We start from the raw sequence: 24,419 nt of genomic DNA on the forward strand, positions 1-24,419 counted from the left end.
GACATGATGAGCTTATGTGACCGTGTGATGTCTGGCGTCTGTTGTGCGTGTGTGCGTGCGTCCGTCAACAATGTTTGTGAAGACAGTAGAGGTCACAGTTTTCATCCAATCTTTACGAAATTTGGTCAGAATGTTTATCTTGATGAAATCTGGGTTGGGATTGTTTTGGGTCATCTGGGGTCAAAAACTAGGTCACATAATAGGTCAAATAATAGAAAACCTTGTGTAGACAATAGAGGTCGCAGTTTTTATCCAATCTTTTTGAAATTTGGTCAGAATGTTTATCTTGTTGAAAACTGGGTTGGGATTGTATTTGGGTAATCTGGGGTCAAAAACTAGGTCACTAGGTCAAAAACTAGGTCAAATAATAGAAAATCCTTGTGTAGACAATAGAGGTCACAGTTTTCATCCAATCTTTATGAAATTTGGTTAAAATGTTTTTCTTGATGAAATCTGGCTTGGGAATGTATATGGGTCATCTGGGTTCAAAAACTAGGTCACTAGGTAAAAAATATGTCAAATAATAGAAAAACCTTGTGTAGACAATAGAGGTCGCAGTTTTCATCCAATCTTTATGAAATTTTGTCAGAATTTTTATCTTGATGAAATCTGGGTTGGGATTTTATTTGGGTCATCTGAGGTCAAAAACTAGGTCACTAGGTCAAATAATAGAAAAATCGTAAACAATTTGTTTGAGTAGACAGTAGGGGTCACAGTTTTCCTCCAATCTTTATGAAATTTGGTCAGAATGTTTATTTTGATGAAATCTGGGTTGGGATTGTATTTGGGTCATCTGTGGTAAAAAACTAGGTCACTAGGTCATAAACTAGGTCACTAGGTGAAATAATAGAAAAACCTTGTATAGACAATAGAGGTCGCAGTTTTCATCCAATCTTTATGAAATTTGGTCAGAATGTTTATCTTGATGAAATCTGGGTTGGCATTGTATTTGGGTCATCTTGGGTCAAAAACTAGGTCACTAGGTCATATAATAGAAAAACCTTGTGTAGACAATAGAGATCACATATTTCATCCAATCTTCATGAAATTTGGTCAGACTGTTTGTATTAATAAAATCTGGGTTAGGATTGTATTTGGGTCACATGGGGTCAAAAACTATGTCAATAGGTCAAATATTAGTTAAACCTTGTGTAGACAATAGAGGTCACAGTTTTCATCCAATCTTTATGAAATTTGGTCAGAATGTTTATCTTGATGAAAACTGGGTTGGGATTGTATTTGGTTAGTCAGGTGAGCGATTCAGGGCCATCATGGCCCTCTTGTACGAATTTGTTCTCTGGTCATTGTAATGTAATGGAAATTAAAATCAGGTGTAATTGTTTAAAATACACACAAATGAAGTCAATAAAAGTTAATTCTTCGTAAAACAAGCTAGTTTTGTGTGTGTGTTTTACCACAAAGTACATACTGTAATCATGTCCACAAAACTACTCAAGTTTCAAACTGAACAAGATTTAATAGAATAAAACAATTCATAGGCTTTACATTTGATGTTTGTTTTGATGTCAGAACATGTTACTTGTTAATCGTTTTGTTGTTTGTTCTGTGATATGTAACCCTTTACCTCTCAGAAGCAAAGTGAAAATGGCTATGTGCAAACAGCATAAAACCTAAACTGTTCAGGTTTTATGCTGATGCTGCTCATCAGTATGTAAGGTTTGAACATGAATTCTTTAAAACTTTAATCTAGTAAGAAAGGTCTTCAGTTATATTCAACCTTCTAAGAGACTACAAATGTGTCAAAATATCTATCTAAGTGGTAAAGGGTTAATTATGCATGTTTTACCCTACGCACGTTTGTGGTTCCATTGTTTGCTAATTTTGTGCAATACATTACATAGCATGTATTGAGTAAAAAATAATTAGGCTCATTTGTGCACGTTGTTTTGTTTAGCATTTATCATTTACATATCAATGCAGCTTTACGAGTCTACATTATTTTGGTTGCCACTTCAAATTATGCATCCATCATTTGCATGGATTGTAATATTGTATGCAGCAATTTAAAAATTGGCACTGCACAAAATGGAATAAGTAGGATTATCTTGTATTAACTGGAAAGAGACTTGCCACCAGTTGTCAAAATGTGCAATTGCTTTGAGATAGTTGGTCCGCCAACTTAAGTTAAAGGGCCTTGTTCACCGATTGGGCATTTTTTGTGCATGCATCAGAAAATGCCTTAATTTTAATTATGGGTCTGTAGAGCTCCATTAAAATGACAACTACACAATTTAAGAAAGAAAAAACAGGACTGGAACCAGTGTCCTATGGACTAAAAGGCTCTTGCTTTTACCGATGGACCATGCAAACTGAGATATATTTACAGATCTTTACTTCATGACATAAGTTATCCATTTGGTGCCTGAAAATTTAACTAAAACAGAATCATTTGTAATTGTCCAATCTTTTCGTGTTTGTATGCTTTGTAAATTAAATTTTAAATGAAGATAATGCATTAACAAAGCTACATCTTCAGTTTGAGTCTACGTCATTCGCAGTATTTTGTGCTCTGTTCTTTAATATAATGAATCTGTGATTAAAAATTGAAAAAATTGTGGTTTACACAATCTGTGAACATGTCCCTTTAAGATGTTCTCTTGATACTGTGTCCTAATAGTTTTCGCGTTACAATTCAAGTCGAGTTCTTTTCTGACTGTTAGACTTCAAAATCTTTATGATTTTTCTTTTTTTACCCAAGAACCATCAATTTAAAAGCAATCTCCAAATGTCCTAAACAAGTGTTGATGGAAAAAAACAGATTCTATTTCCGTACGAACTTTAAATGTTGAACCAAAATAAATGCATATGCTTTTTCCTCATGAGTAACCAGAAAACCATTCTGAATGATTGTAGGCATTAGTGTTCTCTAGATACCTTGCTAAACGAATTTCATGATGATTGAAAACCCCTTTAAACCTGTCCTTTGTTATAACATCATTTGGTGTCTTCAAATTCTCCTTCAAGTAACATGCCTACAAACTAATATGTGGTAACAAACTAGCTACATAGTGATTTACAGGTGCAAGACAATATGCTCCACTTTTTCCATATGATTGAATGGTTATCAAAATATTATCAGCAGGTGTACAAGTTCCCATATGAACAAGGGCTGTTTGTAAAACATGCATGCCCCCCATATGGGCTGTCAGTTGTAATGGCAGCCATTGCGTGAATACGTTTTTTGGCACTGTGACCTTGACCTTTGACCTAGTGACCTGAAAATCAATAGGGGTCATCTGCGAGTCATGAACAATGTACCTATGAAGTTTCATGATCCTAGGCGTAGGCGTTTTTGAGTTATCATTTGGAAACCATTTTACTGTGTCAAGTCACTGTGACCTTGACCTAGTGACCTGAAAGTCAATAGGGGTCATCTGCGAGTCATGATCAATGTACCTATGAAGTTTCATGATCCTAGGCGTAGGCGTTCTTGAGTTATCATCCGGAAACCATTTTACTTTTTCGGGTCACCAAGAGCTTGACCTTTGACCTAGTGACCTGAAAATCAATAGGGGTCATCTGCGAGTCATAATCAATGTACCTATGAAGTTTCATGATCCTAGGCATGAGCGTTCTACAGTTATCATCCGGAAACCATTTTACTATTTCGGGTCACCTTGACCTTTGACCTTGTGACCTGAAAATCAATAGGGGTCATCTGCAAGTCATGATCAATGTACCTATGAAGTTTCATGATCCTAGGCATAAGCATTCTTGAGTTATCATCCGGAAACCATTTTACTATTTCGGGTCACCATGACCTTGACCTTTGACCTAGTGACCTGAAAATCAATTGGGGTCATCTGCATAATCTTGCATATTGTGTGATGGTTTGGTTTTATTTTCATGCTCGATTATCATTAATTAGTGTACTAAAGAAAATTTTCATGACAGTCAATACTGCATTACCACGAATTTAACATGATTCCTAAATTCACTAAGCTACTATAAATAATAACCATACAAAACAGTTAAGCTTTTAAACAACAATCAAATGAATATCAGTCTTTGCTTTATTTGCTCAAAACTGGGTAATTATGAGTATCCAAGACTATAAAATAAGGCCCTTTTGCACAGACTTGAATCATGAAAAATTAACATTTGGGTGCAACAAAGTGACAAACGGTTAAAAATGATTTTTTTTTAAGACTTAGAGTTACAACCCATGCCAACAGTTTATATAGAGTGGGTAACGATCATAGTATAATTATTATTTCCAAAACTCAAATTATGTTGTGTATTAGTCCCTATTTGTAAAAATTTAAAACAACTAATTATTTGAAAACAATTATAAATACAAAAACAATTTCTTAAATACCATACCACTATAATCAGGGCTAGCGCTGGCCCAAAATTTCTTTGAGCCAACCTGATTTCGTTTTTCGGCGTGCGAAAAGTGGTTTTAAAATAATAATATATTCTGTCAACTTGTTCATATTTCTTTTTATGACAACAAGGGCATATCAGATAAAATATAACATGCAGTTTTCAATATAGAAATAATTATTATGGTACTTTTCAAAGTACAATCATAAGTTAATTTATACATGTACACTTAACAGTGGAGTAAGTTGTCCCAAATTTGAAATCCTAAAAATTAGGCCGGGGGTCTTAGAACCAGGAACACAACAGGAATAAAGGGAAAAGCCCCCCACCCCACCCAGAGCCCTTACAAATTGTTCTTTGTTATAGTCTTTCCAATTGCAATTTCAAGTGAATACAATTCGAAATAATATGCACCACATCGTCCGTATTACCGCATGTGTATTCGTCATTCTATTTCTTCTATAAAGAACTCCGAAAATAAATTTAAATCAGCGAAAAATTATTTATCCGAAAACGACAGTCCGAAAAAATGTACGCGTTCTGCACTTGAAATATTATTTGCATATCGTTTGATTGCAGACAATGAAAATCAGTGACGTCTGACAATCTAGCAAATACGTTATAAATATACCATTTGGTTGACATTTTTCTTAACAATAGCATTGCTTGTGGGTAAAAACAACTTAATTATCACCTTTTATTTCAAACGATAACGTCGATAATCGGCAGAAAGGTGTAACAACATCATCAACATAGAACTAATTATTTAATGGTCATCATTTAATTCAGATCGATAGTCGGTAGAAAGGTCTAAAGTGATCAGCTGAGAAATTATTTATTGTTGCTCTTCTTGTCATGTGTTTATCTTTAAATACGACGTTTGCCATCGGCCGCTAAATTTTTGGCAGACGACAATATCAACTGTGTATCAAATTGTATACGCATGATTGACCCAATATTATGTGTGAGCGAACTCAATGTTGATTGGCCAGCTACCACGTGCGCTTCAATAACAATAAGGTCGAGCGATGTCTCATGTTCTGGTGCAGACCGGTTTTCGTTTATTATTCAATTTGCGAACACTTTCAATGAAACAAAGAGAAAACTATAGAAAACTAGTCTGGATTTAAATGGCGGGTAATTTCAATGAAGATTTGCGAGAACTTAGCATTTTCGCAAATCAGAATTTTCTTGAGCCAAATTCTCAATATTTTCGCAAGTGGCTCAAATGGCGAACGACAGCGCGAGCCCTGCTATAATGTAGGACAAGGTAAAAACCTTATCTACCAATATTTGCATATGAATAAACAATAACAACAAAACTCATATATATGATTGGGAAAAAAAACTTGTTAACTGGTAAACATTGATGAAAGGGAGTCAAAATATAACTATAGTCAGGGGTTTTCCTGCTATTTTAAAATTTGTAAAGCCGTAAAACGGACCCAATCCCAAACAATTTTTATTTTTTTTTAATCCCAAGTTAAAAAAAAAAGTAAAATTAATTTTTCCCCAAGTCAGCGGACTTTTAGCACTAAGTACATTTTTTCAAAAATCTGACAGGAAATGGCCTGATTTGTCAATATTTGTTCATAATTTTTTTTTGGTCAAATTTGTCGATAAAAAATTCCCAAATTTGCCATTTTATCAATTTTACAAATCCCAATTAGACCAGACTCCTTTTCCCCAAAATGGCTAAGAAAACCCCTGATAGAGGTCATGACCTAATTGTATGAGTGATACTTTTACAATAACATTTTTAAACCTAGACCTTAATAAAATAATGTTTTTTCTCTTTTTAAAAATTTAAACACATCTTAGGAGACCTACAGCCAACACAAAGTAATACTAGTTAAAGACATATCTTCATTCATCAATCAAATGTTGGACTTTCTAAACTTCATTCATCAACTGCCGGACTCTCCGGTTCGAGTCCGGACGACTCCTTATCCAGACTATGGGCGGCCTGCACTTCTGCCGAGACGTCAACAAACTCCGCCTCAATCTCCAATTCTGATTGTTCCTGGTCGTATTTCTCCATCAGAGCGCTGATGATACGACACCTGCCCGCGCCGCAGTCACACGGCATCGGATGCCTCGACACATCTTCGTCGAAGTCGTCATCGTCGGTTTCAAGCTCCTCGTCTGTGTCTTCCAAGCTCTCTAGCATTTGCAGGGAAATGTTGTAATGGCGCTTATTTTCATCGCCTTGGCACAACGAAAACTTGCAGAATATGGTCTCATCTTTTTCAACGGCAATTGTTACTGGCAGGAAGCATACTGTCTGTTTCCAGTGGGTCTCTGGAGCAAAAGGTGAAGTGTCAAGCGTAACACTATTCACATCCTTCAGCACAGTGTCTTTATCAATAAATTCAGATTCAAGTCTGTTGTCTAACTCAGTGTGTGAACTGTTGTCCTTTACATCTTCACAGCCTATGAGATTTATGTCTTTAGTATCACCATTTGTAATGTCACCATCACCCTGTTTAAGAACAATATTTGATTTTGTGCATACACCCGGGGAAAATATGACATCAAACCATGCAGCAAAGCCATGAAGAATAGAACCCTGAGTTATAGTGAAGGTCTTTTTCTCTTCAATTTCCTGTACATCAGAAAGACACACAATTTTTAAGTCATATTTCACAAGACACTGCGCACTTGATAACAGCTGTGTCTCTTTCAATGTTGTAACAGCGGGCTGCTGCAAATGAGCAGCAACATTTTGCTCCTGAAAAGGCGTGAAATCGAAGCCATATACATCCTCCCAGAATTCAAATTTCTCTTTACAAAATTCACTCATATTAACCGGACATACGTAAATAGCGGCGTGAGATGGAAGTATAATACCATCTGATTTAAGCCATTTGTCCCTAGCGAACAAAACCGAATCTAACATGGATTCATGAAGAAGATAAAATCCCATCCATTCAGAAATAATCACATCCACCTTCTCGGGCAACTCAATATCTTCAATACGACCATGAATAACGCTTATAACATTTTCATATCTGTTTCTGTTTACAATTTCTTGGCACACTGTTGCAGCGCCACTGGCTTCCACAGCATATACCTTCTTTGCTCCACTACGAGCTGCGAAAAGGGACAGAATTCCAGATCCTGCCCCCACATCAAGAACAATTTTTTCCTTAATAAGGCGATAATTTTTTTCCAAGAATTCCTTGTACGCTTCTGTGCGGGGTTTATCCTTTATCATCAGCTCATGAACACCCAGGCATCCATAGCTTTTGAAGTATTCTGAATCACTGTGGTTCACGGAGTCTGCCATCTGGAAATAGATGGAATAATTTTTGTTCTATCTTATAAGCATTAATGATAGTTTTTTGTTTTTTTCTCTTTTTTGTGAAGGAACAACAAATATGTTTTGAAGCCATTAAATGACAGTTTTTCCTGTTAGAAATGTTCTCTTTTTTTTTGTAAAAAAAAACAAAACATTTTTCATTTTGGATTCAAGGGGCCTTCTCACTGATTTTGGCATGTTTTGAAGTTTGTCATTAAATGCTTTATATTGATAAATGTAAACATTAAATTTTAAAAGCTCCAGTAAAATATCAAAAATAAAATTTAAAATAGGAAAAGAAAGTAGCCCCGACAGGGCTCGAACCAGTGACCCCCGGAATCCTGAATTAAAAACGCATTAGCCAACTGAGCTATCCTACCAAGCATACATACTGGCACTTTTTATACGTTATATAAGCAATATTCGTAGTTTCACAAATTTTAACGACAACAACAGAACTCTCCAAATTATTCAATCGTTTAGCGTTGCAACGCTTTATAATTTTTAGGTTTTTAAATCTTCAAATGATCCATATAATGGCTATATTAGACCATTGCAAATGTTCAGTAATACTGTTTTCTCACAAATATCATAACTAAACCAAAAATTTGCGATTCTGAAACAACTTTTATCAATTTTGTCAATTTACCAAACCGTGAATAGGTCCCTTTAAGAATAGCTGACTTTTTGTTATTTGGTGTGTATGTGTCCAGTAAATAACATTTACTTGCTCTCAAAAATCAGATTTTACATGATAAATAAATTTTAATCAGCATTATTTAATAGTTACATTAAGTGGTGCATATGCATCACACTTATTATCTCCTTGAGGCTGCTTTGAGTTTAAAGTTTTTTAATGGATTTCAAGAACTATGTTTAACATGATATTGACTATTTCAAAGGTCAGGTGTTTTAATACATTAACATACTCTGTAGTATTATCAATGCCTTTTAAAGGGCGCTGCATAATGATTTTAAGAAAGAACAGCCAGTTAATGTTTATGTAAAAATTTAGTGCTTATTAGCCTATACAACTTTCGCGAAAACTAGTGAAATTAAAAATTCGTCGAAAAGTGTATAATAAGTTTAATTACAGTTACCTTTCCGATAAAATATTAGATAGGCTAAATCACGGGATTCCTGTGTTTTGAAAATACGTTAATGTTTGCTTTATTTCAAATTGAGCTGTATCTTCATATGTTCATAACACATGTTTAGTGGACAGAGCTGTCTTGTTCTCCGCTTTATGAATTGTAAGTGCGATTGTAAATAAAAATCAAGGAACCATTTACAAAATTTGCACGCGGATCTGTTCGGTTTGTATCGTTGAATAAATCGCGCGCAACTGTCAAAGTGAAAGTAGTTTACAACAACATGAGTGAGTCGGACGATAACAATTTGCCGTCTGCTGCAGAATGCGACAAAATATGTCAGGAATTCGCTTCTATTACTGGCACCGACACGGCGCTCGCCATGTTTTATCTCCAAGACAGGGAATGGAGTTTGGATGTGAGTATGTGAGTAAAGAATGAGAACAATTTCAACTTATGAGTTATCAATTTTGACTGATGCTTGTATACTTAGTTGTAGTTCTGCAACTATACTTAGTTGCAATAATCCAACTCCCAGCTATTGACCCTGAAGTCTTAAGAGTCTTTACAAACTTTTAAGTCAATTTTTTAATCACTTTCACATTTTTCACTGCCCTGTTTGTCTACTCAGGTCTATGTTGAACATGAAGTTTCTTGAGTTGGGGTATTGTCTTTAGTGATATCTGTTTAAGGATGGATTTGTTCAGCTTGCTGCTAAATAATTTTAAAACGCCTCTAAAAAGATGTTTGACTATTGTTAAATCAACGCTTTTCAGTGGGTTTCACAATGTGTATGCTTACTGTTTCAGCGTGCATTGAATTCTTATTTTGAGGAGAGTGCAGCTGGTGGAGTGAACACAGCTTCTGCATCTGCATTACAAACAACTACAGTAATACAAACGAAGAAAAACAAAGAAAATAAGCCAAACAGCTCAAATAAAATACCGGAACAAGCTGGGTAATTTTTTCCTCAATTTTTGCAACAGCATGTGTGCCCTAGCACTTAGGGAACTGTAACATATTTTTTATGCCCCGAAGGAGGGCATATAGTGATCTATATGTCTGTTCGTTTGTCTGTCCGTCTGTCCGTCACACTTTGCATTTAGGTTTCGAAAAATGCTCATAACTTCTATGTCGCTTCAGATGTAAACTTAATATTTGGTATGCATGTGTATATGGACAAGGCCTTTCCATATGCACAAAAAGTTTGACCCCTTTGACTTTGACCTTGAACTTAGGGTCCGCGTTTTGGTTTCGAAATCTGCTTTTAGGTTTTGAAAACTCCCATAACAAAGTGTTTTTTGGGGTGCATATGTCATCCTATGGAGACAGCTCTTGTTTAAACAAAAAGATGAAAATTTGTGTTTACTATTCTTATTTGTAAAATGAGAATCTAATATTTCTATATTATACCAACAATCAAAAGACAATGGCAAAAGCATTAACAAATTATAGATACAGTTAAAGCTCCTAAAATTTGCTTTTTTGTATGGTAAAATTATGTGCACATTCCAATCAGAATTGCCATAGTAAAAGTTGTTTTCACAATGTCTGTTATATTGTGTAAGAACAGTCACACACTTTTGTCACTTGATTGAAATGATATTCCATTCTGCTCAGAAAAGTGTTTGTATTATTTTGAGGTGAAGGAATTGTGTGGTCTCATTAACGCAATAATTGAGGTTAACTAGAGGAAATGGCATTTATTTTGCCTGTTAAAATGTTGTTGTTTTTTTTCTTATTTTAAGGTCAGAATATTACTGATAATAATATTGATTTGTTGTCATGTTTTTTTTTGTTAAATTTGCTAAGGATTAATCACACAACAAAATGAGAGGGGCCTAGGCCATATTAATAAAAATGTCACTACGGTAATTGAAGACCACATACAATAAACTTACTGTTTAAGTAGTTTGGATAAAAAAGAAGAATATAAATTTATAACATTTATATCATTCAGCTTGTTGTTACTTTGCTCTTTATCTTTCTGTTACACTAGTGAAAGGGTGCTATTTTTGCATCCATTTCTTTAGGTCTGGCCTACCATTCAGGATTAGAGTTCTCTCGTGGAACATAGATGGTTTGGATAAAGACAGTCTTCGGAGCAGAACACAGGCAGTTTGTGAGACAATTAAAAGGTATGGTACTAGCAAAGTCGAAATGTGCCCGGGGATGATATAAAGATAAGAAATGTTGCAAACCTTTCTGCAATTTGTGAAAGATTGTCAAGAAAATATTACTATTATTTGTTCTCGGGTATATAATATAGGTAATGATGTAGTGTAATCTTAGTTTTTTCACAAACTAGAATGTCAACCTTTCCTTGTGGGAGCGTTCTTTAGATTTACCCCATAGACACCAAGTACATGTACTGGTTCTAAGCCCAGGAAACAAACTCGAGAGTGTCATTAGAGCTAAAAATAAATAGGTTTAAACTTAAACTTACCTTTTTCTTTGTTCTAATATTTGGGAAAGAAATCTGTATTTTGAAAACTGAAAATTCCTATATTTAATGTTTTTAATTTTCAGATTTTTTGGCAGTCTTTTTGATTCACTGATTTTACAAATTTCTAAGAATAGTATAACAAAAAACCTTTATGTTGATTTTGTATGTTCCCCGCCATGAAAGACATGTGGGGCAGTCATATACATATCAAAGGTTAAATTTGAAATTTGAGCTGGAAACATTGCCCGTGGTACAAATAATATGTACGACTGACTTAATGTGATAAAATAAGCTAGAATATTATTCATTTTAGGAGAAAATATCTACTAAAATTAAATAAATTATTATCAATTCTAGTTGTTTTAGTAAAATGGTCCTTAAATGCTTCTTAATTAAGATAACGTAGGGAATCTAAGCTTCTTTTTAAGATATATTTTTAGCTCGACTATTATATATGAAATATATATATAGTGGAGCTATCCTACTTACCCCGGCGTTGGCGTTAGCGTCTGCGTTAGCGTGCAAATGTTAAAGTTTTCGTACTACCCCAAATATTTTCTTTGTCCCTTGACATATTGCTTTCATATTTGCATACTTGTTAACCAACATGACCCCAACCTATAAACAAGAGCAGACAACTCTATCAAGCATTTTGTCATAATTATGGCCCCTTTTCCACTTAGCATATGCAGCAAATGTTAAAGTTTTCGTACTACAGAGCTTCAGATAAGGGTCGTATTTTTGTAATTAAGAATTATTTTCAAGCCCGTTACGTATTTTCTTTATAATCTGGTCGTACCATTAAAAATTACAAAATCAAGTAACGAATATTATTTTTACATCAGTACTTATTGATTTTTAGCTCACCTGAGCGATAGCTCGGGGTGAGCTATTGTGATCACTCACCGTCCGGCGTCCGTCCGTCCGTCCGTCTGTCTGTCTGTCTGTCTGTCTGTCTGTCTGTCTGTAAACAATTGTAAACATCTTCTTCTACTAAACCATTGAGCCAATTTCAACAAAATTTCATGTGGAGCATCCCTAGGTCATGGGACAAAAGAATTGTTAAAAAAAATTGATCACATAACCAAGATGGCTGCCATGACCATATATGGTAAAAACCTTAAAAAATCTTCTCGTCAGAAACCGCTCATCAGATTTTCAAAAAAATTCACAGGGATGACCTTTGAAGGCTCCCCTGAAAAAGTTGTTCAAAGAAATTTGATTTGTCAAAAAACATGGCCGCAGGAGCTCGTTGAACTTTGCATGTTTATTCGTTTTTGCCTATTTTGTGAAAACTTTCAAAAATCTTCCACATTTTTTGTCCGATCCTTTCCAAATTTGCACAGTGTCTTTATATCAATGAGGACACGAACCCTACAAAAAATGAGCATTATTGGTCCATGAAGTACAGAATTACCTCCCCTTGAATTGAGAAAATGGTGTTAATGCAATAAAGTCCAAATTTTTCATCCAATTCTTTCCAAACTTGCACAGTGTCTTCATATCAATGAAAACTCGAGCCCTGTCGAAAATGAGCAACATCGGACCATTAAGTCCAGAATTATCTCCTTGAGATGGCAGATTTAGAAATAATTATAGTGTACTCTTTTTTCCAATTAATAGTGCTATTAGAGTAAAGGATTTGCTGGCTACAGGCCAGGTTTCTCTGACACGATTCTCTTCTGATGGCTTTGCTGCAGACCACATAAACCCTTAACCCAGAACAGTTAATTCTTTCTGCAAATGTTTGTGACTGTAGAAATCATTGAAATAAAAGGAGAAATTGCTGAAATTAGCATTTTCTCCTTTCATCACAATGCTTCCTACCCTATTAAATCAGTTTCTTCTTATTTCATTATAATTTAATTTGTTGTCTGCAACCTCTTTCAATTTGGAAAAGGGTTAACTACCAGAAATCAATTAATGCTGTAGTTTTGTTGATGAGAAATTATTTTTCCTTTAAAATGGGAGGTGATTATTGCTTAGGAAATTGCTCTGATAGGGTTGAATCATCGTGGGAAATTGAGAAATTGTTCAGTCCAAAATATGTTGATTGGTAAAAGGATTTATCCTTATGCAAACATGGGTTGCCTGTTTAGTCGATGATATCTTGTCAATTTTGAGAAAAAGGAGGAATCTCTTCAAAACAAGCAAAAATTCCTTTTATCTCAATGTTTAAGTTTTTAGCGTACCTGAGCAGATCATATTCTCCTAAACCATTGAGCCAATTTAAACCAAATTTCATGTGGAGCATTCCTACGTCACGAAAAAAAAATATTGTTTTAAAAAAAATTTGGTCACATAACCAAGCTGGCCGCCATGCCCATATATGGTCAATACCTTAAAAAATCTTCTTGTCAGAAAGGGCTCGTCTGATTTTCAATTTTTTTTACAAGGATGATCCTTTAAGGCTCCCCTAAAAATTTGTTCAAGAAAATTTGTTTCTTGTCAATTACCATTGGGCCTAAGGCTATTAAATTTGTTCAGGTGAGCGATTCAGGGCCAATGTGGCCCTTGTTATTGAGTTCTTTTCGTGTATTTAAGATATTTTCAGTACTTTAATATTGAATTTCTATTTGGTTTGTTTAACAAAGCGCATTTTTTCCAACAAAAGCGAGGTGTACAGTCTATCTGTCAAAAAAATGGTTGCGCCCAGAGGACGTCCTTACAAACTGCAAAGCGTGCAAAAAACACGCTTTTAACATATTGTACTCTAAGTGAGCCAAAGTTGAATTAAGAAAGACATAATAGAAAAAATCTTATACGATGACACCCATTATAATTTATTTTTAGGTCATTTAGAAAAGTTAAGAATTATTTTCCAAAACTTAGTTGTAACGTTAAGAATACAATTTCAGAGTTAAGAATTCTTTTTGAAAATCTTGTAGTAACGTTAAGAATTTCATAAAACCTTATCTGGAGCTCTGGACTACTACCCCATTTATTTTCATTGTCCCTTTGACATATTGCTTTTATATTTTGCTTACTTGTTTGCCAACATCACCCCAACCTATAAACAAGAGCAGACAACTCTATCAAGCATTTCGTCATAATTATTGCCCCTTTTATACTTAGAATATGCATATTATTGATAAATCTATGTTAAAGTTTGCGTACTACCCCAAATATTTCCTATATCCTTTGACATATCGCTTTTATATTTTGCATACTTGTTTACCAACATGACCCCAACCTAAAAACAAGAGCAGACCACTGTATCAAGCATTTTTACATAATTATGGCCCCTTTTACACTTAGATAATTGAACATTTTGCTTAATTTGCCATAACTTCTTTATTTATGATCACATTTTATTATTACTTTGACAAAACAACACTTACCTGAATACCACAATGGATTCCACCCAAACAATACCCCACGCCCCTACCCAGAATCCCCCCTCCCTCTCCCAACCTCCCCCAGCCCCCCCCAATTTTATTTTTAAACATCATCTTATACATTATACCCCTCTCTCACCCCCACCCCCTACCACCCCACCTACCCCCCCCCCCCCCCCCCCCAAAAAAAAAAATTCTTTTTTTTTAAACATCATGTAATAAATTACCAAACCCCACATTATACCCCCCTCTCACCCCCATACCCCCCCCCCCCCCCAATTTTATTTGTCCTTTTTTATTTTTGAAAGATCGTCTAATAAATGACCACAGCCCACATTAAATCTCAACCCCCCCCCCCACCCTAAATAATTTTTTTTTTCCCCTTTTTTTTTTAAGATTGTCGAATAAATTATTGAATATGAACAATTTCCCCATGATGGCTTACGTTATAATGTCAAGCACTCGAATAGTCGAGCGCGCTGCAGTCCTCTGACAGCTCTTGTTTTATCTATTTCTCATTTCAGAATCTGAGGACATTGTATTGAACATGATAATTTCAAGTCTGACTGTCTGACAACCTTTTAGTCAGCCAATAAAACTTAGTTTAACCTGATTTTTATGCCCCCCTTCGAAGAAGAGGGGGTATATTGCTTTGCTCATGTCAGTCTGTCGGTCGGTCCGTCCACCAGGTGGTTGTCAGACGATAACTCAAGAACGCTTGGGCCTAGGATCATGAAACTTCATAGGTACATTGATCATGACTCGCAGATGACCCCTATTGATTTTGAGGTCACTAGGGCAAAGGTCAAGGTCACGGTGACCAGAAATAGTAAAATGGTTTTTGAATGATAACTCAAGAACGCATATGCCTAGGATCATGAAACTTCATGGGTAGATTGATCATGACTTGCTGAAGACCCCTATTGATTTTGAGGTCACTAGGTCAAAGGTCAAGGTCACGGTGACCCGAAATAGTAAAATGGTTTCCGGATGATAACTCAAGAACGCATACGCCTAGGATCATGAAACTTCATGGGTAGATTGATCATGACTCGCAGATGACCCCTATTGATTTTGAGGTCACTAGGTCAAAGGTCAAGGTCACGGTGACCCGAAATAGTAAAATGGTTTTCGGATGATAACTCAAGAACGCATACGCCTATGATCATGAAACTCCATAGGTAGATTGATCATGACTTGCAAATTACCCCTATTGATTTTGAGGTCACAAGGTCAAAGGTCAAGGTCACGGTGACCCGAAATAGTAAAATGATTTTCGGATGATAACTCAAGAACACTTTTGCCTAGGATCATGACACTTCATAGGTACATTGATCATGACTGGCAGATGACCCCTATTGATTTTCAGGTCACTAGGTCAAAGGTCAAGGTCGCAGTGACAAAAAACGTATTCACACAATGGCTTCCACTACAACGGACAGCCCATATGGGGGGCATGCATGTTTTACAAACAGCCCTTGTTTTTTAAAGCTAAGGATTATTGCGGGTTCTCAAGTCTGTTTACTGGGTGGAAAGTCAGATTCTTGATAACATTGTTTTGAAAGTGAGAGTAAATTGAACTGTAATCCCAAATTGTAGCATATTTTTCAGCATTATACAGTTTAAGTCCAATAGCTAAAAATGGACAGCGTTTGATTGAAAGTGGCTTTCTTTTGCTATGTGCATTCAAAATAAATCAATTAGTTGCGTTTTTAAGCAATTTACTAACTGAATGATGTTACTTATTTAGCTAAGATATACATTTTTGAAAGTGAATTGCACTGTAATCCCAAATTGTAGCTTAACATTAAGAATAGAAAATTGTAGACTCAATTTTGTATTGCTGAAGTGTTTGAAATTTTAAGTGGCTTTCATTTGCTCTGTACATTTAAAATTATTCAGTTAGTCATGTTTTTCAGCAATAAACTAACACATTGATGTTTCTTATTTAGCTAGATATACATTGCTCTTTTATTGAATCCAGATTTTTCAAGAGAAGAAGTACAGTGGGCTATCATGAAAATCTGTCCTGTTGGAAAATTGAGCAATTTAAGTTGATAAGATTTCTGAGAAAATGGGTTCTAATGCATGTTTGTTAAGTGTTGTTCTGCACAGGCTAATTAGGGGCGACAGTTTTTGATGTTATTTTCTTTTCTATGAACACACTTTTTAGAAACATTCTAGGTAAGGCAGAAAGTGCTGTTCATGATGAGCCTGTGCAACATGCACAGGCTGATCTTTGACCTCACTATGTGCATGCATAAAGCGAAGTTTTCACAAAACGAGACTAAATTCTCAGACTTGCCTATCACTGTGCTTCCAGAGAAGACCCTCATGTTGTGTTTCTACAAGAAGTCGTTGTAGAAACACAGGAGATCATACAGGAGTTATGTCCCTTGTACCACATGATCCCTGGAAATGAGGAGGCTTACTTTGCTGCTATTCTGGTAAAAATTGGTGATGTGCAAGTGGAAGAGACCAAAATTCTGCCCTTCCCAAACACGGTCATGTTGAGGAATTTGATATCCTTAAAGGTAAACTTTGTGTTCTAGAATCGTTAGGGACATTATCAATAAACAAAAGTTACAAACAGAACAGAACAGATATGTTTTGTTTGCGACTTAAAGTTAAGCATATACAGCTCATCATCAAAATAACAATTTAGCAATAATAAATAAACATGCGTCAAAATAACAACAAATGTTTTATGCATCATTTTTTACAAATATATGAATTTTGTGAAAATGTAATATGTAAGATAAGGCTCTATTTTTGTTAAACAAAGGTAAATGAATTTTCAAAACCGTTATTTACTGAGAAAAAATTACAACTTACAATTATTTAATACAGAAATAAGCTAGACAAAACAGACTTACATTTGTTGTTTCTTAAAAATTACATATTGCAGCATCCACCAATTGTTAAAATAAAATCAGTGTGTTTTTTAACTCACCTGAGCATTACGTGCTCATGTGCCACAACTCATGTTCAGCTTTCTTATTGCCCATTTTGTGGGGTACAGGTGTGTGTCCATCATAAACTTTACCTTTTTACATTTCTCTCCTATACCTCTTGCCATATTGCCTCAACACTTCACAGGAATGATCTTTGGTGACTCTCTTTTGAAATTATTCAAATTGTTCCACTCCACCTTAGATGTATGTAACCAATAAACGGACTGAATAACAGATTTGTGTTTATTTGAAAAATGTTATAAAATATGTTTGCTAAAAAACTGTAATGTTTTGAATAGTCTTAACTACCTGTCATAGCAAGACAAAAAGTTGCCGCCCTGGTATTTAGAAAAGGGACCTCATTAGCAAAAGCTAATGCTCCCACTGTGCTATGCAGTCTTTAGAGTTTGTGAGTGAAACATTTACTCTATATTAGTAGTCAGCGTATTTTCCAAATTATAGAGGAAAAGCGTTACTTATGCTTTAATATATTACTGATTTCGAATGATGATTATTTAATAATGAACCAATATTTATAACATTTTTCTTAGTCAAGAGTGTAACCGGGTACTAAGACACCTTTATACAAACATTATTAGCTCGACTATTATATATGAAATATATATAGTGGAGCTATCCTACTCGGCCCGACGTTGGCATTCCTGTTAGCGTTAGCGTGCAAATGTTAAAGTTTGCGTACTACCCCAAATATTTTCAATGTCCCTTGACATATTGCTTTCATATTTTGCATACTTCTTTACCAACATGGCCCCAACGTATAAACAAGAGCAGACAACTCTATCAAGCATTTTGTAATAATTATGGCCCTTTTTCCACTAAGAATATGCATATTATTGATAAATCTATGTTAAAGTTTGTGTACCACCCCAAATATTTTCAATGTCCCTTGACATATTGCTTTCATATTTTGCATACTTCTTTACTAACATGACCCCAACCTATAAGCAAGAGCAGACAACTGTATCAAGCATTTTGTAAGAATTATGGCCCTTTTTTGTTTAAGTAACTGAATATTTTGTTAAATGTTGTGTTTAGATCCACTTGACTTCTAAAGTATCAAAGCTATTGAATGCAAACTTCAAATATTTTTTAACTATCATGAGGGTACTGTACCTGCCAATTTCAATTTGACCTTGACATTTGAATGACATTGACTTTGAAGGTCAAGAGTAAATTTTAGGTAAATTGCTATATAACATCTTAATTTATGATCAGATTTTATTAATACTTTGACATAACAACACTTACCTGAATACCACAATGGATTCCACCCAAACAATACCCACGCCCCAACCCAGAATCCCTGCCCGCCCCCCCCCCATTTTTTTTTTCATTTTTTTATTTTTGAAGGTCATCTCATAAATGACCACACCCCACATTATACCCCCTCTCAACCCCCTTACCCCCCTTTTTTTTTCCTTTTTTTTTATTTGTTAAAGATCGTCTAATAAATGACCACACCCCACATTAAACACCCCTCTCAACCCCCCCACCCAACCTAAAAAATAATATTTATTCTTTGAAACATGGTTTAAAAAACAAAACAAATATTTATTTACTTTATTTTTGAAGGACCGTCCAAATTTCCCACCCAAGCTTTTGCTATCAAACTTTACATAAAATATTATTAGTTTGTTTTATGTCTTTATAAATGTTCAATAGATTGTGGAAAATATACCTGAACTATTACCTTGACGTTATTGAATAATTTGAACAATTACCCCATGATGGCTTACGTTTTACTGTCAAGACATGAATAGTCCTCTAACAGCTCTTGTTTTTGAAATCCATGATAATTATTATGCCCCTCTTCGAAGAAGAAGGGGTATATTGTTTTGCACATGTCGGTCAGTCGGTCCGTCCGTCGGTCCGTCCACCAAATGGTTTCCGGATGATAACTCAAGAACGCTTACGCCTAGTTTTGATTTCATTTTACCAAACTGTGAACAAGTCCCTTTAACACAATATCATCAAATTGATGAGTGTTTGTTTAATGAAGTAAATTACGAGTCTCTGGATTACAAAAAAGAATCTATTTGCACTGATTCATAATGAACCATTCTGTTTGTGACTAATGTATTTCCCCAAAATTTCCCGACGTTGTAATTTATGCAGATCTTGCTTCAAATTCAATTAAATTCAACAAAATTAATTGGTTAATAGTTGAAAATCTAGTTTCTTGGCATATTCACATTTTTTATTTATTTATTAATTATAAGCTATAAATTAACTTAGTAACTACTTCAACTATTCCATTAAAAATAGTGTGTGTTTTTTTTGTCATTATATGAGGTTACTGACATAAGATGTAGATTATATTAAAGCCAGAGAATATTGATGTCTTGTAGCAGCTCCAGTAAATACATGCACCCTTATGAATTGTGTATGGTTTTGGATTACCGGTAACCGAGAAATATAAACTTGTGAGGAACTTCTATTAAGCGTTTTATGTTGCATTCACTCATAAATTGCGGATGGTTTTGGTAAACATAGCTGACAAAGTAATGCAGGCAAATATTCTTATTTGTCACAAAGCTATTATCGTGCTTTTCATTCACTCTTATAAATTGCTGATGGATAAGTTTAGCATTACTGAAATAGTGGTTCAGGCAAATAAATTGTATTTGTCACACAGATATTGATTTGATTTTCATTCACTCTTATCGCCGATGGTTTAGTTTAACAAAGCTGAAACAGTGTTCATATTTGTCACACAGGTATTGTTGTGATTTTCAGTGCATTGTAAAGGGAGAAAAGTTCGTCATGATGACGTCTCACCTCGAGAGCACTAAAGAATACAGCAAGGAAAGGCAAGAGCAACTCAAGCAGTGTTTCAAGTACATTGGGGCCAGAGATAAGGGCTACACTGTGATCTTTGGTGGGGACTTGAACCTCCGAGATAATGAGGTAAAGCAGCTGTGTTTGTTTATTCTGAGATCTTTTAATGCTGTAGTCTATCAGATTCTTCAGTAACGTTATGATAGTGGATCTCTTGATAGCCAATATAGGGGCAGTCAATTTATCGATTCTGGTATTGTCTATAGTTACATTTAATATCAGCCCAGTTTTAGTTGAAACTGCCTATATGTATGTCTGTCCATGAACACTCCTCCGGAGATGGTCTCCTTCATTTGCAATCTTACAGGCATTGTTCCTTATATTATAAAATATTTTGTGTGCGATTTTTATCTTACAATGCTAAAGATAACAAAATTTATATCGGTTTTTGAATTCAACAATAGTACATGTGGTATTCAGGGGTATTCTGCAATTACGTCATATGGACAACCTCAAATTTACTGATTTAGTAAGATAGTCAATCTGCTACACAGTGTGAGTTTAAACCTTTTTACCGGTAATTAATAAGTGTTAGGTTATCATACGTTAACACGTTATTATGGAAACCGTAAATAAACCTTCATTTCACCTCCCCCCTAGATCGACGCAATCGGCGGATTACCGGAAAACATTTACGACATCTGGGAAATCACGGGCAAAAGACCGGAAGCTAAATTCACGTGGGACCTAATGAGGAACGACAATCTACGCATGCCCAATAGATTTAAACCGCGCTGCCGCTTCGATAGGCTTTACATACGGCACTCTGAACAAAAAGAGGTGAAAGCGGAATACTTCGAGCTTTGCGGACTGGAGAGACTTCGCAATGTGCAGAGGTTTTGTTCCGACCACTGGGGCTTGTTGGCCCATTTTAACATATTGTCGAAGATTCCGAAATGATGATAGTAACCTTTGAGATTTGTTGGCCCATCCGGAAGATATTGTTGACCTTTGGAACTTGTGCACACATTTCAACATGTTGTTGAAGATTGTGAATTGATAATGGTTACCTTTTTGGTCCATGTGTATAATTTGAAAGACTCCAAAATGATGACCGACATAAATATGAAGGTATTATCGTTTTGTGAAAGAAATTGTTAATAAATTCCTCTGCCAAATAGGCAGATGTATTGTTAACTATGTTAACGAGTCAATCGTTCAGTTATAAGTTTGAAAGGCTGTTCAACATTCTTCCGCATCGCGAAAAAGACGTGATTTCTGAACACGATTCAATTTACTGGGTGGTAATCTAAAGCAATTATAAGTTACCCATAAATAGGCAAATTATGAGGTTGTACATCCTAAAATCACCATATATACTATGTTATATCAACTGGCATCGGGGTGGTTTCCAAAAGTAGTTCATTCATATGAGCCATGCTCTGTGAATAAGGTGTTTAATGTATGTGCGTAAAGTGTTGTCCCAGATAAGCCTGTGCAGTCCAAAATCATGATAACATCTACTGTAGCGTTGACAGCAGTACGAATTGCTTGTATATTCAAATATGCATCGGTGCTGGGTTATCTTTACTGGCCGTTTCGTCTACAACTTACACTGCTTGGAATTTTTGCGCTGATGATTTAGGTTCTTATACGGTAAGGTTAAGTTTCTGAGGACAATCTATTCACTAATCCATATACCAGGTTGCAGGATCACGTGACTTTGTTGGGTTCACAATTTAACGTTAATTCATATAAACACACCGGTAAGTGTTGCTTTTGTATGCCCCCTTTCGAAGAAGAGGGTGCATATTGTTTTGCTCATGTCGATTCGTCCGTCCGTATGTCCGTCCACCAGATGGTTTCCGGATTATATCTCAAGAACGCTTAGGCCTAGGATCATGAAACGTCATAGGTACAATGGTCATGACTCGCAGATGACCCCTATTGATTTTGAGGTCACTATGTCAAAGGTCAAGGTCGAGGTGACCCAAAATAGTAAAATGGTTTCCGGATGATAACTCAAGAACGCTTACGCCTAGGATCATGAAACTAAATAGGTACATTGATCATGACTCTCAGGTGACCCCTATTGATTTTGAGATCACTAGGTCAAAGGTCAAGGTGACCCGAAATAGTAAAATGCTTTCCAGATGATAACTCAAGAACGCTTACGCCTAGGATCATGAAACTTCATATGTACATTGATCGTGACTCTCAGATGCCCCTATTGATTTTCAGGTCACTAGGTCAAAGGTCAAGGTCACTGTGACCCGAAACAGTAAAATGGTTTCCGGATGATAACTCAAGATCGCTTACGCCTAGGATCACGAAACTTCATAGGTACATTGATCATGACTGGCAGATAACCCCTATTGATTTTCAGATCACTAGGTCAAAGGTCAAGGTCACGGTGACCCGAAACAGTAAAATGGTTTCCGGATGATAACTCAAGAACGCTTATGCCTTGGATTATGCAACTGCATAGGTACATTGATCATGGCTCGCAGATGACCCCAATTGATTTTCAGGTCACTAGGTCAAAGGTCAAGGTCACGGTGACTCAACTTAGAAAAATAGTTACCGGATGATAACTCAAGAACGCTTACGCCTAGGATCATAAAACTTCATAGGTAAATTGATCATGACTGGCAGATTGACTTTTAGGTCACTAGGTCAAAGGTCATTGCAAAAGTAAACAACTCGCAGCGGTTCGCTCCCTTTTCAACTAAAATGTCATCGTAACAACGTTAAACTGCTTTTGGCCGGCGCAGACATTGAAAGTCTTTGTGCCGTCCGCGTGTCTTAACAAACTACTGTGTTTGCATTTGCATGCTAAAACACAGACTCAATGCACAATTTTCTTCACCAGTGGTCGATTGTCATTTCGTTGTTGCTAAAATGTAATCAACGGCAGCAACAGCACTAATAACATCAACTTAATATGTGTTATACATTGAATATTGTATATTAAATAATAATACAAAATGGGATACTTGAATGTTATCTCTCCAGTTCAAGTTCTCTTTTCGTCCGTCTATCTCTCAAAACTTTGGGTACTGTCCAAAGTGTTCATTGTGTGTCATTGAATGCTGCTACCAGTGAATGCGATTTGGCCTTTGACAACACTTTTTCACTTAAAAAGTATGTAAGGTATTAAATCTGACATTTCATCTGCATCAAATTTCTCGGAAATCTACCGTGATTTGCATTGACTACATCAACGGCTATGATCGTTTTCAGGGCATAATTGGTCGAGATCACGTTTGACCAATATTTATTGAGGTTATTATCCAGCGCAAATAGTTATCCATACATTTCAGCGGTAGAATTTAATGCCCGATAGAATTGCGTATTTTTGTTTTAGGGAATAGTGTTCAATTAATATGTAGACTAAATATGAACTTACCGTGCATAATAATTTATATTGGAATTTCGGTGGCATGTTATGGCGTATAATTTATACTTCTGAAGATGTTGTCCAAATTATTATGATTTACATCTTTCCATAATATCAACTAAAAATTGGTAAAGGTATCGTATTAAAGGGTTGAACTAAGGTGCACTGATTACTTATATCGTGTTTGTTAATTATCGTACATTTCCAAAACATCAGACCACGTTGTTTTTGAAACAAGATATAAACAAGAGAGTACATGATACTCACTTGAGATGAAGTAACATTAAGCAAGGGTTGTTAACGTATTTTGTGAAAAGAAATGGTTTGTTGTTTTGGCATATATTAACAGCTTTAATAATAAATTGGTACAAGGTCACAGTGACTAAAAACGTATTCACACAATGGCTGCCACTACAACTGACAGCCCATATGGGGGGCATGCATGTTTTACAAACAGCCCTAGTTCCAAATAACTTTAAAACATGTTTTAAGAATTTCAACAAGTGCATAAAAGAAAGATTCTTATGCTGCTTATCGCAATGTGAAATACACCGGAATAACTTTATTTAATAAGCCTGTGTTTTTGTTAAAAATGCCATGTATACTGCACGATTATGCTTCACGCAACGTGAAATGTTGTCACCGATCTAGCTCAGACGTATTTAAGGTTTATTCTTATCGGCACAAACTGCAAGAAAAACTGTCTTGTGCGCCAAAACGTTTTGGAAATGCATTTCAATAAC

The 24,419-nt window shown here is 35.5% G+C and overlaps 2 protein-coding genes across 4 annotated transcripts; one reads left to right on the forward strand and one right to left on the reverse strand.

Moving 5' to 3' along the window:
• Nucleotides 1-5,605: 5,605 nt before the first annotated feature.
• LOC127857088 (protein arginine N-methyltransferase 6-like) lies at nucleotides 5,606-8,909 on the reverse strand. 2 transcript variants are annotated; one of them, XM_052393441.1, is made up of 2 exons: nucleotides 8,749-8,909; nucleotides 5,606-7,636 (listed from the first exon to the last, which is right to left on the reverse strand). In XM_052393441.1, the coding sequence occupies exon 2, from the start codon at nucleotides 7,634-7,636 to the stop codon at nucleotides 6,248-6,250; it is 1,389 nt and encodes a 462-aa protein (XP_052249401.1). In that variant the 5' UTR covers nucleotides 8,749-8,909; the 3' UTR covers nucleotides 5,606-6,247. The 2 variants fall into 2 exon arrangements, with proteins under 2 accessions (XP_052249401.1, XP_052249402.1); XM_052393442.1 differs by lacking the exon at nucleotides 8,749-8,909 and adding an exon at nucleotides 8,439-8,480.
• Nucleotides 8,910-8,956: 47 nt separating this feature from the next.
• Nucleotides 8,957-21,476, forward strand: LOC127857090 (tyrosyl-DNA phosphodiesterase 2-like). Of its 2 annotated transcripts, none has more exons than XM_052393445.1 (6): nucleotides 8,957-9,157; nucleotides 9,549-9,697; nucleotides 10,773-10,877; nucleotides 16,847-17,057; nucleotides 20,235-20,405; nucleotides 20,937-21,476. In XM_052393445.1, exons 1-6 carry the CDS (start codon nucleotides 9,023-9,025, stop codon nucleotides 21,234-21,236), a joined length of 1,071 nt encoding a protein of 356 aa, XP_052249405.1. In that variant the 5' UTR covers nucleotides 8,957-9,022; the 3' UTR covers nucleotides 21,237-21,476. The 2 variants fall into 2 exon arrangements, with proteins under 2 accessions (XP_052249405.1, XP_052249406.1); XM_052393446.1 differs by having other exon boundaries at nucleotides 9,020-9,165.
• Nucleotides 21,477-24,419: the final 2,943 nt, after the last annotated feature.

Source organism: Dreissena polymorpha, chromosome 14 (assembly GCF_020536995.1).
Source record: "Dreissena polymorpha isolate Duluth1 chromosome 14, UMN_Dpol_1.0, whole genome shotgun sequence".
NCBI lineage: Eukaryota > Metazoa > Mollusca > Bivalvia > Myida > Dreissenidae > Dreissena > Dreissena polymorpha.